The sequence below is a fragment of the Scatophagus argus genome, chromosome 20 (genome assembly GCF_020382885.2).
Source record: "Scatophagus argus isolate fScaArg1 chromosome 20, fScaArg1.pri, whole genome shotgun sequence".
Taxonomy (NCBI): Eukaryota; Metazoa; Chordata; class Actinopteri; family Scatophagidae; genus Scatophagus; species Scatophagus argus.
This window is the reverse complement of record NC_058512.1, coordinates 15,831,377-15,849,173: the sequence shown is the minus strand read 5'-3', so window position 1 is coordinate 15,849,173 and position 17,797 is coordinate 15,831,377. Positions and strand designations below refer to the sequence as shown.

Below are 17,797 nucleotides of genomic sequence, written 5' to 3'. Positions count from 1 at the left end.
GTAACTCAATTTGTCCTGGCATGTCTTTTAGCAAGGCTCCTATCCAAAGCGGTGATAGTTACTTAAAACCATCCCATTTGATACCACAGACACTTTTCCGATGGCTCCAGGCGGAGCTGTAGTTTGAACGCGGAGGTTTCATCAACGCGTCTGGGAACGGAGCAGCGCTTTAATTGATTCTGTGGGAGCAGCAGAATCCGACGCCATCAGCCGTCGCAATCACCTGCAGGCACAAATCACCTTTTGTGTAGTCAAGAACAAGAGACGGCCTATTAATGTAATGATGAGTTTGATGCATAGTGATGAATGCTCAGATATCAAAGCAAATGCGCATGCACAATGAAAGCTCTGCTGGAATGCTGAACATGAACTGTTTAATTATGGTACGATACGCAGGACAAATTAACTCAAATGTGTCATGCTACAACTTTTGTTGATGCTTGATACAAAAGGAAAACTCACCACATCCATAAAGAATCTTCAGGAGAAATCTGTCTGATAAAACAAAGTGTACTTTGATTTAAGGGTTCTTGTTTTTGTGAGTGGGTGAAAGACATGCAAGCTCTGCATGCACAGCGAGTGTATCTCCCCCTGCGTTGTTTAGCCAGCGGAGGAGAGATATGCCAGCTTTGCCCTCAGCATCCCATCACATTGTGGAGTCTGCGTCACTGTAGCCAGCTCGGACTGAAACATAAGCCTTTGTCTCTGGAGACTGTTGAGTTGTCTGTCTTTTTGTGGTTGTAAAATGGATTGGAGTTGAAATGTTTTTAGTTTGTGAGGAAAACAAAACAAATTCTTTATGAAGTGGACTAAACTCTGACTGGGGGATGAGTCAACCACACCAATATTGCATTGCTTGCTTGATTTAATACACCTATTGAAAACTGAATGACTTTGGTCTATTTTTGCAGTTGCAGTGGTTTTGGGGACATATTTCAGTGTTACTTGCTCTTTGTTTTATTGTTTTGTATGGTTTGATGGAGCTGGTTTCTTTCTATTTTATACCTGTTATTTGTCAGATGTGACTACCATCCCTCTTCATTTAAAAGTGTCAAACCCTGTAGAATTATTTTCCTGAAAGATCAATTCTTTACAAATAGAGCTGTTTAAGTCATCTCGTGAAAATTCATGTAGATTATCCATTGCTATATAATATAATATATATCACAGCAAAATATATTGCACTGTCATTATTTTAAGTATCTTTGGAGCCCTGTCCTGTTGTGTAAAATGAAACCACTGCTGCTTGTCAAAGTTCAGATCCAATTCACTTTGTTAATAACGTCACAGACTCGTCACAGCTAATTGCTCATGCTTTACGAAACATGAATGATGAATGCAGCTGTGCCCACTTTAACGATATGGAACAGAGACAAATTTCTTTATATTCAAATGCAAAGAAGCATGTGACTAATTTAAGGAGACGTTGAGCAATGAATTTGGACTCATTGCTCTCATTATCTGTCCTCCCGCTTTCTCTTGCCCTCTCAGTAAATATCAGTGAAAGATGTCGAGTTTGTGTGTCCGGGAGGAGGCGTCGTAAATAAAAGCCACTGAGAGATATGGCGTTCAATACAGGAGGAATGTGAGGGAGGAGAGGAGATATAGGAGGGGAGTTTGATTAATGAGCTGGTGTAAAGGAACGAGCAGTGGGTAGATTGATCCATGGCCATGCCAGCCATCCTGACACTGTTTCTCTTTTTGAACAGCTTCAAGCACATAGGTGACCGTGCTGATCAGTGTGGAATTAAGACTTATTAGCCACCTGTGTATCCCCCTTTTTACAGTCTGGTGTTACAGCTAGTGGTGTTGTTTCCCAGCAAGGAGATCTAGAAACCTCAGTGTTGCTCCTTTTTGTTCTAAGTTTTTTTTTTCCTACCAGTAGATGCTGTATGTACTGTGCTGTATGTTAGATCTGCAAAATTTCTGCAGAAGAATCAATAGATTATAACAACTCTTTGTGACTTCTGCAGCAACCCAGAGGACCTCAGGCCCAACCCATTATCACACACAGTATTTCAGAGGACCAAAATTCTACAGGTACCCAATTAAACCTGAACTCAGTACAAAGAAATAGTCTTCAAAATATAAATCCCTAGCCAACAAGTTTAAAAAAATGGCAACAAACCGTTTCAGAGAGAGCAGGCTCTCAGATGGCCTTGAGTTTAGTAGGAGCTGCGGGTGGGAAAAGGTAATTGCAATAGCTTAGTATAACATTAAGTTTACAATAAGTTCAATAACAGGACTAAAACGGGGCTACAGATATATCAATCCAAGGTAAAGCTCTGAATGCCATACAAAAAAATTCTCCACCACTTTCTCCTCTTTCTGTTTTCCCACCCCTGAAAATCTCCCGTCCAACGTAAATACAAATATCAGAATCAAACAATAGTAGTACAAACAGTAAAACATCATGATAAATCCGGCAGATACCACACACACATATAAATTGATTTAGCGTATCAATGTGGCTCTTTGAAAACCATTAGCAGGTCTGAAAGAGCGAATGAAAGCATATCAACGATAGCTAAAGAAGGGCATCCAGGGGAACATAAGCTTGAGGAATCTGAGCACAAATGTAATAGGCTAAAAGATATCTTAACATATGTTTCAGTATCCTCATTATGGGTATGTGTATTTTTATGAAATTATAATTCTCTACTTTATGAAATGTCAAAAACATCCCAGTACCTAGCCTTACAGACTAACGTAGCAGGCTCTACTCGGTATTTTAAACTGTTGTAACTGTTGTCTGTATGATAAAAATGTATTGACAGGTTTGTTCTGAAGTCTCCCATATGAGATTTTGCTTTGTTGTCTCCTTTTTAGGACGGTCAGAGTGATATCAGCTGTTTTGTGCCCACCCTGACATTGTTAAAAAGCCAATATAAATGTTTCTTTATGTTCACCCTGAAATGATAAATGGCAGTATTATATCAATACCTGGGTCTTGTGGCCTTTCTAATATGAATCTCATGCAGTGAGCTCCTAGAGTGTGATGGAAGGAGGGACTCGAGCAGAAAATAAAGAAACAGAGAGAAACAGACGAAAAACCGCAAGGTAGTTGCAGTGATTATACTGATCTGTTACTACAACTGTCTGTCACATTGTCTCATTTGTATTTTGTGTGCGCCCTGCAGTGATACGTGTGTGTGTGTGTGTGTGTGTGTGTGTGCAGGTGGTTGAAGGCATTTATTCAAATTAACGAGAGAAACTAAGAGTGAGAGATGGATTGGGGAATGTGAGGATTAGCAGAGACGGCTCGGGCAGAGCATTGTGGATGTTTTCCTCTGGCTAATCCCTGTGATTGATGACTTGGCTCCATTAAGTCTCTGTGTTGGCTGCCTTGTCAATTACTCATTAATCCCTCCAAGTGTTTACATTATTTTGGGCCTAAACTGATTCTGCGTCCGACAAATGTGCATGTGAATGTTCACACATATGGCAAAACGGTAAACACAAAGAGACACATGTGGAGGGAAAGTAGTCAGAGATTGTCTGTCCACGTTGGATTTGAAATGTCACCCTGGTGATTACGGTCATTTTCTTGTCCACGGAGGCTACTGGTCATTCACTCACTCCATTGTAGAGTTTTGGGAAACACAGGCAACGGCAAGACAAGCATTGATCGAGACAAGGAGAATGAAGATCTGAGAGCTTTTCAAAAACGCAAGATTATTTAGTCTATTTTACCACTACACATGTAACGGTGATGATCAAAAACTCCAACTTAAAGTCCAACTTAAAGCAAACAGAGAAAATGCTGGAGCAAATCGCTCAGTGCAGCAGTACTCAGAGCTCACTGGGAGGCAAAAAGGTGTATGGAATTATTGCTATAGAAATGAATATAAAGTATTCATATTTAATATTTGTCACTTAATGTTTGGAGACTTCTCTCAGCAGATATTTGGTATATTCTCTGCTCATGTTTCTTCCTAATATTTAGTGTGGTTTATAATTTAACTAAAGTGCAGAAACCAATAATAAAACTAAAAGCTCACACTGTTTCTTTCATTGAGCCCAAACAATAAGAACACATTGATGTTGTGATGCATGTTGACTACACTAGCGTGGCTCTGCTTGTCAGAGTGACACATGTGAATATGAACGCATGTAATTTCTGTGTTTATTCTTTGCTCTCGCTCAGTGTCAGTGAAACACTTCATCGACGGTCTCACAGGCATGCCCGCTGATGGTTACACGCACCCCCCCCCAAAGGCACACACACACACAGCTGCTAGATGGATCAGACTTCAGAATCGTGCCAACGCTGCACACAGCATCAATGGCTATGATCCATTCACACAGCTGACAGATCCGCTCGCTCCCCCAGTAGTACTCAGATTTCCAACATGCTATCAAACCAACTCATTCCAGTTCTTTTGGAGGGTTTTTCAGTTCATTTGTCCTCTAGAGAACACCAGCCCTGTTGTCACTGTGGGCTGCTGTAACTGGACAAACACACGGTGAAGCCAGCAGTGTCTTCTACCAAAAAAAGAAAAAAGAAAAGATTGCCCTTGCCATTTCTTTGGTATTTTGTATTACTGATAAGATTATATCAGTATGTGTCTACAAAGTAACATTACCCATTAGGTTTCTTTGATAGTTTTATTTTACCGCTTGGTTATCAGAGTCAGAGCAAATAATGTAAGCCTAAGGTAAGGTAAGCTTCTCACTGAGTGAGTGTTCACCTGTACGTCATGTCTGTAAGACTTAACATCATGTTAATGGTCCTGTGATTTATGTGCAAACAATAATGTGATGAGACACTCTAAATTGCAGTTTGTTTCTGCTTTGTCCATTATACCTCATTCGTACATTCGTTCAAAGTTGTAATTAAAAGCGCTTGTATTCTTGTATTGAGCATGTAATTTCATTTCACTCAGTCAGTAGTTTTTGCACATTGCCACAATACCAGGGCATGATGAAGGACTTCATTTCCACATTGCTTTTCTTATTCATTTCCTTGTAGCTTACTGAAGTCATAGAGTAGCAGCTAGAGTAGCAGACTAGCAGCTTTTCCTCCTTAAGCTGTTTTACATTGTTGATGAGTAGAAAACAGCTGTGCTTATATTTCACAAATAAGTCAAAGCTTGGTTAGCAGCATACCAGTTGTCAGTCTTGCATGTCAGAGGATATTTACTGTACATCAAGGGCAGCCTTTTCTGTTGTCGTGCTGCTGGGAGTCTTTTGAGGCTGTCAGTAGTTCTGGCCAGCACCAGCATATCTGTAAGGCTGAATTCACAATGAATGTCATCCTGTTGAGTCTCTATGTGTGAACGGGGCATTAGAGAAGATGCATTTCCTGGTACTTCTGCGATTGGCTCCAGTATTCAGCCATGATAGCTGCTGCTTGGGGTATCTGTGTGTGTGTGTGTGTTTTTGTGAAGTAGTACAGCGCCTGTTCAGAACGTGTCTGTTCAGAATGGGCTGACTGTTTAGTGTCTGGTATTGCTGCTGGCACTTGGCACTGTCTGTGTGCGCTTATCAAAACTTTAACATTAAAACTCAGATCAGCTGAAGCCTCATTAAGTGTGTATAATCAGCTCCCTGCAGGAGGCACAATGTAGTGAAGGGCTAATTATAAGTTTTTAACTGAATAATCCAAGGATTGTTTTCCAATTCAGCAATTTAACAATTTATTTTTGTTCGAAAGATTTTTTTTTTTTATTCCTCAATTAATATAACAATTAATTTGCCCAAAACAAAGAAGAACTAGTGCCATTAATGTTTCAGTATTTTATTTAGTCATCTAATCATCATCTACTTACCACATCACTGCAATTAGGATATTAATAACTATAATATCATTTATCAAATGCTGATTATTAAAAGAAACTGGATTGCTGACACATAGCTTAATTTAATCACTGTATGTCATAGAAACCCTTTAGCTGAGCCAATATTTTAACTTCAAATGTGGATGAATTTATTGCAATATGCAGTTTAGATAATCACTGGCAAATGTATTTTTGCATCAGTGTGGGACAAGTAAAATAAGTGGAATGATTTACAGACTGTCACCACCAAACACTGTTGCACAAGAAAACAGCCACATAATAATAACAACAACAATAGATGACTCACGCTGTAACTATTACCATAACAGCAGCGCTGCAGAAATTACTTTTAACAGGAGAGAGATTAAGAAACATCAGTAGCAGTACATTAATTGCTTAGCTTCCTACACAAATACCTCTGCTACTTCTCCAGAGTAAACTGGGGCATGCTGACCCCCATCTACCCTAAACTTTGCTTTTGCTTTTCTGTTTTTTTGAGCATGCCATGTGAAATAATTTTTCACTTATACTCACTCATTTCTCCAAAGAGTCTGCGCATTTAATTGAGAATTATGTTGAGAATAATTAGGTTACGTGAAAAACTAAAAGATTAAAATTGTGTAATTCATTGCTGTTTCTTTCTAAGAGTTCTAAGTGAGTAGGATGATCTGTATTTACAAAATGTCACCCTGATTGAGGGCTTGTTTTGTAATTGACTGCATTTAGGACAATCTGGATTTTCGTCCTGAAAAAGGTTTGATATAAGAACTAAAATATGCCTCTCAGCAATTTTTTGTCATGTAATATGATAGAGCGTATGTTCTCATTTCTTTTAAGAAAAGGAATGTTAGAAAATATCAGTACTATCAAATGTGGTAATATTATGCTTTAAAGACAGTGGTCATTTTGTACTGTGTTCAAGCCTCCGACGGCTAGATGGCAGTGTTGTAATCTATCCATCCATCCATTTTCTATACCGCTTATCCGTCAGGGTCGCGGGGGAGCTGTAGCCTATCCCAGCTGACTACGGGCGAGAGGCAGGGGTGTTGTAATCTATCTTCATCCATAAGATTCTTCCTCTCCAACATAACGGTCAACTGAGACTGCAAGACAAGAGCACACATGAATGTGAAACACCAAAGAATGCAGGCCTGCAAAATTGTATGCTGTTTTGCATACAGTATTGCAATATATACCTCTGCGTGATGTACATACGTTGTACGTGTGGTATTTAAACCAAAGTATTTGGAAGAAGTTGTGCTTGTTGTAGTCTTGTGGAAGTGGATTCAAGCTAATACATTTTTATTTCAGATATCACAGTTGTGTGTGTGCTTGTGTAAAACAGATCCACTGTGCTTGACACATCCTTTCTGACAGCAGCAAATAAACAGGGTAAAAGGCAATTTACCTGGTTGCTTCCTGGTTCCTGTACTTTGTGTGTCTGCATCGCTTTCACACATCTGATGTGTGTGTTTTCAGGGCAGTGTGTTTGTTTGTGTGCAACTGTCTACCGACATCGCGCACTTTGATGAACTTGTATTCACCTTTGTTCACAACAACTCATCAATCATGTGCAATTAGGAGGAACAATGAGTGCTGAATGAAGTGCTGAGTAGATTCACCTTTGAGCCAAAACACGTGAGTCACAGAAGAAACGTTCATATTTAATGTCATTGTTTGATGTGATTGTTTTTTTTTCTCATAAGGAAGGCAGTGAAGTAACCCTAACCGTAATGGATGAGTGGTGTATTATTTTATTTTCCTCTCATAAATCCACCTGCCCGAAACCCCATGGTGTACTGAACATCAGGTAGAGCACTGGGTGTTCGACTACATTTTGTGCCCATTGGTGTCAATGTTGCAATTAAAGACTTTTGTCTTTAATCAAACAAACAAACAAAGCATCATGAACCACGAAGAAGAGTTTTGAGGCACATACTGACTACTTTCCCTTAAGCAAAGACTGAGATATTCCTCAGTGAATCTGAAGTCAGTTTATTTGTTGTGGAAAAATGTGAAAAGATATTCATGTATGTGCGAGCGTCCAATCATCAAAACTAACTTAATTTAACTCTTAACTCTTAATTTACTCTAATGTACAAGATTCACAGTCAGATTGTTTTCGTCGGTAGATCTTCTTAACTAAAGATAGCTCATTTGTGAAGGTAACTTTCCAATTACTTATTCAGTCTAACTAATGCATTGTAAACTAGTGAAAGAGTTAGTCAGTGCTTTGCTTCAGTTTTCCAAAGTGACTCCACCTGGTCCTTCACACTTGCAGAAGGGACAGGCTTCCTTCATGTAAGTGATGACTCGAGGAATGCACTGTCTATTATGTTCTATTTGTTTGAATTCATCTACAGACTTCATAAAACTTTTGCAATGTTTATTTTTTAAACATCCCCTTCACACATTTTGATATTGAAATATTTGTGTCGTCAAACACATGACATCTCATGATTCCTATAAACTAAATTTAGCTACACCAACTGAAGAGTTTGCAGTATCATTGGGGGAATTTAATACAAACAAAGTGTCTGTCTGTCCGTAACCAAAGTTTATGGTTTAATCTTTAATGTCTGTTATTTCTTACTCTGTAATTTACCTGACACAAGGTACCTTTAAACCTGCAACAGTATATGACCATGCATTTCTAAATGGTGAAATTGGATGGCCTCCTGTGCAGTCAGCTTTTGTGTATAAAATGGATTGCCTGGACTCTCATGAGAGCGTATTGTTTTTTTTCCACAGCATCATCTGAAAGCAGTTTACCTGCCGTTGCCATTTCCCATTATGCTCTGCTATATATTCCATTATTTCCCCAGCACTGTTTGTTCTGCTTGCAAGCAGCACTGAGCTGCATCAGCCTGGTGTCACAATCAGCACTTCCCTCCAGGGACAACGCATTAGGGTCACTGTACCACGTCTGTTCAGTCGATTACCGCTGTTTCTTATTCACAGGATGGAGCAGGCTGTTAAACCCACTGCCCTCCCTCCATCACCTGCATTTCCCTCAATCTTTATTTTTCCTTTTGTGTCATGTTGCCCCAACTCCCTGCATCCCCCTTATTGCAGCCAAACCCTGCTCATTTTGCCTTCTTTCTCCATTTCCTCTCAATGCATTTCTTAGCTCAGCATGCACCATGAAAAAGCCTGTTTGGAACTGCAGTATAAATGAAAGTGATGCTTTGTAGCTGGTTGGCAAAGTATACTTGAATCAAGCAACCACTAAATTGAAAACCACCCGAGAAATTTGAGTTAAATACCTGCTTGATATCTTGGATGCTGTTTCATGTTTAAATGTTCCTCCTCAGAAGGATCCACACTCCCTCAAAGCAACTACTCTCAACAGTATTAGCTTTATCTGAGTTCATTAAGATTTGTCTATAGTATGTTGTATATACAGTATTGTAAATTGAATTTTGATGTTAATCTACATAAATCAATATACTACACTGTTTGGTACAGGAAATGAAGTGTTGCTGGATATGAGTCAAACTGAGCTTTAAACTTCACTGTCAACTAAACAATTAAAAAAGTAACACATTTTTTATCTGCCTTGAAAGTATAACTTTTTTCTCATAAAATTTCACCCCAGTTTCCAGTTTCCAACATATCTATCCTGGAAACAGTCCAGTCTTGATTGTATTTTTATTCCCAGGATCCCCTGGTGATGTCTGTTGGCGTAGTGGGATATGATCTTGTGCTGCTGATGTGCATTGTTCATATCAAGGAGATAGCCTTCATCATCAAAACTGTCACTCTCTTGATTACAGGCAATTTTTCCTTTTTGGTTTCTTGCTGTTTGTGGTTTTATGGGCCTCTCTCAATACAAGTATTCTCTCTCTGAGTAAAGGCTAGCAGGTTCCCTGCTCATGTGTTGCTGAACTTATCTGTTATATACATTTTATCTGCACCTCTGCACTGATGCGGTTCATAAATAGGAGGGGGAGGCAAGAGGGAGTGATGACAGGCATTTTGCCCAGTCAGTGATCTTCAGTGCTGACAGGATTTTGTTGCCTCACAATTGAAGTTATTATCTCTCAGCACAAATCAGGAGGGTGAAATTGATTCAGCTCGATTGTTGTGCTCAAGGAGAGGGGCCTCTTCTGCAATCCACAGCACTCTGAGAAGTAATAATTACAGTTGTTGCTTGCAGTATATGTTACTTGGCATTTCAGCATTGTAATGTTAGTTCCTTGAAAGTTTTGTAGGAAGAAGACAGATGAAGGAGGATTGATGTGAATGTGGATCGATGCTATTTGTGGTTCAGCGAAGAAGAGAAGGTGAAGACATTGTTCTTCAAAGAGCCATGTTTTTAGATTCCAACACTGGACTACCTTGAGACGTCTATTCACCAACCTTATACACAGCATCCATTTTGAAAGCCCATTTTTGGTGGGCCTTCAAATTTATATGTTTTCACTAAATACATAAAAATGTGCAAATACTAAATAACATAAATAATAACAGATTGCAGACCGACATGAAATGGCAGTGCAGCTCTTCAGTGGAAAGAAGGGGTCCTTTCTTATACATTTTGCTTATACATTTCATTATTTCATTCATTGTGATTTTGACATCTTGGTCATCCAGGATCCATGCTGAACTTGTATAATTGGTTTAAAAACCTGTTGACTGAAAAGTCCCAGCATTACTCTCAAGTGAGCATCCTGTCTCAGAGTGATATCAGTCATATCAGTTTGAGAATTGTTAGTGTTTGTGGTCATTTTCAGTTTGAAATGAAAAAGGAGGTCCTGTTTGTGGTCCACTAGAATTGTTTGATCATTAAGATCTTCAGTTCTGTTGGTCTGATTTCTCCAGGCCACCTGTCACATGGGAATACATTGATCTGCAGAAGGATTGCACATACAGCAAGCTATCAGAAAGCAATGAGGCACAGCCAACAGCAATTTTCGGTAGAAATGTGTTTGAAATGTGTTTGTTGCACCTGTGTTAGTGATTGTGTGTATGTGTGTGGGTGCTTGGTCATTTGGAATTTTTAGGCTGGTGGAGAAGGTTTGCAAATTGCATTGGCTGCTTCTCTGTAAACTTTAGCTTTCTTCCAAGTTTAATGGTGCGTCTCGATTTTATATTCACTACTACAACCTCACACTGTTTGTACCCATGCATATGTTTTTGTGGATGTATGCCATAGTCTTATAAAATCAAATGTAACCTATTAATGGTGGATTGTGATTGTGTCTTTGCTATTTGAAGTTAAACTTATGTTCATGTATGCATATTCTGACAAATCCAAATTTGTGACCTGTGTCTATAACATGGCGTTAATTCACTCTCCTGTCCTGTCCTGTCCTGTCCTGTCCTGTCCTCTCTTCTCCTCTCCTCTCCTCTCCTCTCCCCAGGTGCTGAAGGGCAGTAAAAAACTTTGTCTCTCTGTGCGTTCAGTCGGCCGGATTCCGGGTGGCTATGTCACCAACCATGTTTATACCTGGGTTGATCCTCAGGGTCGGAGCGTGTCCCCTCCTCCTGACCTGCCTGAGCATCGTAGCGCCACCCTCAGAAGAACTGACAGCCAGAGACGCAGCAACATGCAGCTATTGCAAGAGGGGGATGAGAAGAAGGTGAGTCTTTACATCCGTTTACTGCTGTTTTTCAGTTATACAATCAAAAGAATAAGACTATCCGAGTGCAAAGTAAAATATTCAAAATTGAATAACATGTCCCCAAAATGATGTATGATGAATCAGAATTTTAAATTATTTTTATAGGCCATAACATTTGTTGATGTTAAAAATGTCAGATCAGATATTCGTGAGGAACAGCAAGCTAAATTTGGCTGTGTAAAAGTAAGTGAGTAAATCGAAATGTTTGATCTACAAATCATAAATACTGTAACATATATGATGAAACTCAACTTCCTTTAAAGGCACCAACAAAAATGTTGCTTCTGTACCAGGCATCATGCTGTGATTAAGACTGAGACAAAGACTCTTGTATCCATATTTAGTCTATTAAGCACAGTTTTAGTCTGCCAATGAAAATCAACACTAACAACAACCAACTCCTTTTTTAGACTCTGCTTTCCACTGTACTTAACATTATCACTGCGGGGGGGCTTCTGAAGTTTTTTATGATGTTTTTTCATATAAAAATGAAAGGTAAATAAAGTCATTGCATTTTTCCACTCATTGTGGTCTGACATGGCCCTGAATGAATGGGCTTCTTCTTTGAAACAAGTGAATGGACTAACACACTGAGCTCTCATCAACAACAAACAGATTGAGCATTGGCAGAATCATGCTTCCCTTACATTTACAGTACCCAGTTTTAGTAGCTGGTTAAGTTTTTTAGTTTGGATGGTCACCAGATCACAGATGACTTAGATTGCGGTCTGGAAGAGCAAAAGACCAAAAATGATGGACACTGTCAAAGAAATTCAAAAACCTAAACAAGTAATTGGACCTTCAGTCCCACAAAACTCCACCTTGTCACTGAAACATGACCTGTGGGAAAGTAGCTGTCATAGAAGTTTAAAAGATTTATTACACTGGAACTTGCAATTTTTCAACAGCTAAGAGACACACATTAATCTTAGCTGCTTCAGCTCCACTATTACAGGCTGTAGTTAGTACAGATCAGATAACCTTTAGAAAATATTAATCCAGTGTCTCATAGATAGTTTGGCTGTTTTAGAGGCTTTCCTTTGTCCATTTCTGATAGGTTGATGTGACGTTTTGCTTGGGCGTGGGGAACTACCTGAAAATTATCAGATAGTCACTATTGACTACGAGACTAATCCCGTTATCCTTTTTTTTATGTTAAACTTTATGCTAAAACTTATGTATCGAACCTCCTGTTTTTTAGGCTTCTGTAATTGTCAGAATACTCTTCAAACTATCAGCATTATCAAATTATATACTGCAGTGAACACTGATATTGATCAACATGGGAGAGGATTATCATGATCAGATTTTCTGTCGTATCGCCCAACGACTTATGCAATCTAACGCATGAATCAATGCTGCAATTAAATGCAGTTTTCTATCTTTACGGCTCTGTGAACGGCACTTCAGATTCTGTTGTTTTCGAAAGAGACGCCAGACCACTGGGCCTCTTTTCAGAGAGAAAAATCATATTAAAGTGATTCCATAATAACGGCTGATGCCATAGAACACTATGAGCCGTAAGAATTACTATGTGCTGTCAGTGAAAGAAGGCTGAGGATGGTAATTAAAACTATTCTCCATGTCCTGCACAAATGTCACAAAGAACAAGAATGCCTCCATATTCCCACTGAGCAAAGGTGGCTGGCTTACCTCCACTAAGCAGACTGTTGTTATTAAAAAAGAAGAGGCGAAGCTCCAGTAGCAGGTGCCAAACATACACCAGAGGGGAAAATATGAGGGATGAAACTGACATTGCTTAATAAAGATATTTGCATATGTGTCAGCTTGTAGTCACCTGGTTGCAGCTGATTCCCCTCTTCATTCTTGGCAGACAACTACATCAGCATCAAGCCAAATAATCAAGAGCCTCATTGTGTTGAAGAAAAATGTTCAGTTTGATGTCTGGCAATCTTCAACAAGTAATGTTGGCTCAGAGTTTGGAAGATTATTGAATTAAGTGGGCTATAGGCTAAAGGGCCAAAGCAAATAGCTGCAGAGTCAAGAGAAACCCTTAGTGAAACGACCCAAAGGCACCAAATGAAGAAAAGCAGATTGTGCCTGCTGGAATCTCTACAAGAACGATATAATAAATATAATTGAGCAGTTCTATCAGACAGTTTTATCTTCGTCAACTCTTCATTCTGAGACCAACATACCTATATGTAGCTATACAGCTGTTGTAAAATGTAATTAAAAGAGTCTTTCACCATCTTTGGCAGTGGAATCTCTGAACGTTCAGTCCAAACCTGTGGGTCTTCCAGAAAAGGAAAACATTTTAGACAGAAATGTTTGCTGGATAGATGCCATTACAATTTACAGCCACTTAAATACTGCATGTTTTTGCTCTGGTTCTTCAGCTTTATTCTGAATTTAAGTTTACTTATTAGTGGTAGCATCTTAAGGCTCCAGGCTTTGTGGACATTGCAGTGATGGTTTCAGCAGTAACACAAGATTCAACTTTTCAGATGAAAAGTAAACCTCTTGATTTATTTAGACACGTGCTGTATGGGGCAGGTTCAAATTGTGTTTTGATTTAAAATAAGTATATTTGTTGTTTATCTGCATCCACATTGTTTATTTTAATAATATATTAAATAACTTGTTAAACTGACATTTTTACAAATTCAGAACTTGTAATCCATTTGACTTAGTCCTGTATAACATGTCAGTATCATCAGCTCCCTATAGCTGGATGTTTCGTCAGATGCTATGGTAGAGATATTCTGTAGTCGTCCAGCATTTCCGGTTGATGGACTATTTGAATTCAAACAGTGTCAGATATTGTCTGCTCTGCTTATCAGAGGGAATGACATGGACAAGCCTTGTAAACAAACTGAGTGACCAATTCAAATAGTCGTTCCTCCAATCAGAACACATTCAGCCTCCTCATTAATGGTTCTGAGTCACCACATCTAAGTAGCTCCTGAGGCCTTTTATTTTCAGCAAATCCCGGCTTAGAGCAGGCCCGTCATTTCTTCCATGCATTGTGTTTCACATCTGCATTTCAGTTTGAACAGCCCGACACCACGGGCGAATATGGCAGCCTGTCAAGCAACACAATGGAGACCACAAAATGTCATTTAAAATGTCGATATTTAAGAAGTGCCTGGTTCACACTATTTTTAGATATTTAACCCCTGCTTCTGCCTCCTTTATCTGTCTATCTGTCCATCTTTAATAGGTCAACTTGGTTTTGGATGACGGCCGGTCTCTGGGTCTTATGATCCGCGGGGGAGCAGAATATGCTTTGGGTATTTACATCACCGGAGTGGACCAGGGCTCAGCAGCAGAGTGTGGAGGACTCAAGGTATTTCTTCAGTCTGTCTTTCACACGCTCTCTCTCACACACTTTTGGTGACTTGTTGTTATTGGTATATCAAAGTGCAAGTCTTAAGGTCACGTTTCGTCTACAGTAATAACTTTTGTTTTATTTGTGGACCCATGTATAATTAAAACCACTTTATTCATAAACTTAACAACTAACTAATCACTTTATTCAAATACCCCATCAACCTGTCGAGGAGCATCTGTTGCTTCCCCTGCTTGGTTAAAGCCCTTTTTTTTCTTTTCCTTTTTTTTTGTGGCATGAGAATAAACTGTATTTCATTATTTTTCCAACAGATGTGTGACATTATATTGCCTTCAAGGTAACACTGGAAACTTTATGCAGTCTGAGATGCATATTGTCAAGTCCAAAGAGTGTATGTGCTTGACAAAAGCTCAGAGCCATCTGAGGCTGAAACCTACAGTGGTGACCATAAAAGGAGACACGTGCGTTTGTACAGACATGGAAAACTAAAATAATAAAATACTGATACATTTCTTCCACAAACCAACCCAAACACACAAGTAGGTACACCCAAGCAACCACCTTAAACACCCAAGAAACTATGAAGCACCTAACCTCCTACAGGATACAGTTCAAAAAGAATGAAATGCCTTTAACACTGTAAAGCAAACTCTTCAGCCATCACTCCCTAATGCTTTAGCACTCAGCTAATCCAATCTCAGTAACCATGGATAATAATCTGATAACTCAGAAATAGGGCTGGAACTCACAAAAATTCTGATCGATTACTACTTTCTAGATTAGTCGATTCAATGGGATGATGTCTTGTTTGCCTCACCAAAAATCCAAAACCCAAAGATATTCAGTATGAGTAATTATTAACAAATACTGACAATTAAAAACAGAACAGAATCCTTAGCTAGTGATTTTTACATAAAAATAACCAAATGATAAAACAATTGTTGTTGATTACATATACAACTAAACAATCATCTGATTTCACCTTCAGCTTTTCAAGTTTCAGCAAAGCCTAAAAACATTATTAGCAAGTTATTGATGATTAGAAAGGGACTTTTGCACTTTTTCATATTCACCACTTTTTGTGGTTATAGGTGATTGTAAGTTTAACCTTCTTTATTTTTTAATTTACCAAAGCATTGATTACTAAAAGATTACTAAAAGATCATTCCTTTCACCTGCAGTCCTTACAAGGGCGTGACAGCACGGGGTCAGACACAGAACAGCTGGTGGGGATTTAATGTGAAGGGATCCGGACAAAACAGCAATGGGCCTGTCTGTGATGAGAGCTCTCTAACTGATGGGACTGCCTGTGTTCTTGCTCGGATCAGATTTGCTCTTCACATCTACCGTTTGATTTGTCTGCAATGCCAGCATCTGTGACCAGTGGTGAAAGTTTCTGTAAATGACTCTGTCACAGGAATGGCTAAATCTTTCTTTGCTTTAAAAAAGAATTTGTTTGTTTGTCACTACTTCAGGTTATTCTCTGTCAAAAAGCCTCTCGTCTTCCACCCCACCGTATGGAGAGATCAAATTAAGTGCTTTAAGGTGTTTGAGCAAATCAGTGCGTAACATATGGTATTTGTTGGATACGTTGTGCTGTGAGTCACTTTATGTTAGGCATCAAGTCTCGAAAATTAAGCAGTGTTGTAGTGAAACAACCAGTGCACTTATGTTTTTACCATTTAAACATCTGGTAGTATAGTAATGATAGTATTCCCTGTGAGAGGAGGTAACTGATGATGAAGGTGCTGAGAGAAACTCCTTCGAGGTGCCCCCTCAGCTCCCTTACTTCCAGCATCCATGAACGTATATGACATAGAGTCACCTGTTTCAAATGGAGGACAGATGTACCATACCAGATATAAGCTGTGTCCACGCGGAGCTTTTCATCTTCAGGTAGCGATCTTATCCATCGTTAGACTGCACGGCTTTGGTGGTTTGCTTACAGCTGTGTGTTTGTCACGGTGACATGGCAACGGAAGGAGAGTGAGGATGGTCGTCTTCTCCCCAGAGCCCTTCATCTTATGCCTGTTAGTGATCAGCCTGTCAACCAGCCAATTACACAGACACCTATTAGAGAGCCCACACCAGCGCCCACACTCAGCATAGCATCTTGATGTGGAGTGTTGTTAGCAACTAGAAAGGCTTCTTTTTATAAAAAGTCGAAGTAAAAGAAGAGAGTTAGAAAAAGCTTTATGTGCTGTGATATGACATGTGCTTTTCTTGTTTTTTCATGTTCCTGCTTTTTCCCCCTCAAGTTCTTTTTCTTTATTTCATATGTATGAACTACTTAACGCCGTTCTGGTGCTGTGCTGTCATGTGCATTTTGAAGAATTTGTTCTGGAAGCTGTCAATCCTCAGCTGAGATTGCTTCTTTTTTGCCCCATTTTTTTTCTCCCTTTTCTCTCACTTTGCTGCCTGGCAGCTTAGTACTCAGAGCAGAATTCCATCATTTGAAAAGACCTGAATGAAAAGAAGGGAGCAGAGTTTCCAGTTTCAGCATAACAAACATTCTGCCTGGTGCAACGTGTTTCACCTGTCGTTGATTTGATGCTCCTGCAGGGCCAGGTGCCGTCTCGACAGAGTCGGAGAGAGGTCAGGAAAGAGAGGAAGAGAGCACATAGTCACAGACATCCTCCTGTATTCAGTCACAGACACAACTCACCCAGGTAGTCGGGAAGTAGGCCAGTAGACACACGGGTCATGGTATTTAAAATTCTGAACTTAGCTGGCCATTAAAATTGACCAGGAACATACCTATACCTGTGCAATATATCACATCTCTGAGGAGATAATTATTCTACAAAAGCATCCCTCTTGACATCAGCAGCACAGTCATCGGTCTTTCTGGCATTGTTGGTGCTAAAGGCAAGGTCATTAAAATACCGATGTTGTAAAAAAAAACGGGTCCTTCAGGATATTTTTCAAAGTAAATTCAAATTTGAGCATCTGAGATGAAAACAAATTTAGCCAGCTACTGTAGGCCCAGTGGAAAGACGTGCTGTTGTTAAACCTGGCCTTGTTTGTTCTGCACACATAAATTAATAAACTTTAATTACAAAAGGAAATTGAACATG

At 39.3% G+C, this 17,797-nt stretch overlaps 1 protein-coding gene across 1 annotated transcript in view; it reads left to right on the top strand.

Annotated features, from left to right (window-relative positions):
• Nucleotides 1-17,797, top strand: part of whrna (whirlin a) — a 111,481-nt gene that overhangs the window by 41,502 nt on the left and 52,182 nt on the right. Inside the window, exons 2-3 of the mRNA XM_046374759.1 lie at nucleotides 11,147-11,365; nucleotides 14,592-14,717. Of these exons, the coding sequence (XP_046230715.1) occupies nucleotides 11,147-11,365; nucleotides 14,592-14,717 (345 nt within the window). The remainder of the gene's footprint in view (nucleotides 1-11,146; nucleotides 11,366-14,591; nucleotides 14,718-17,797) is intronic.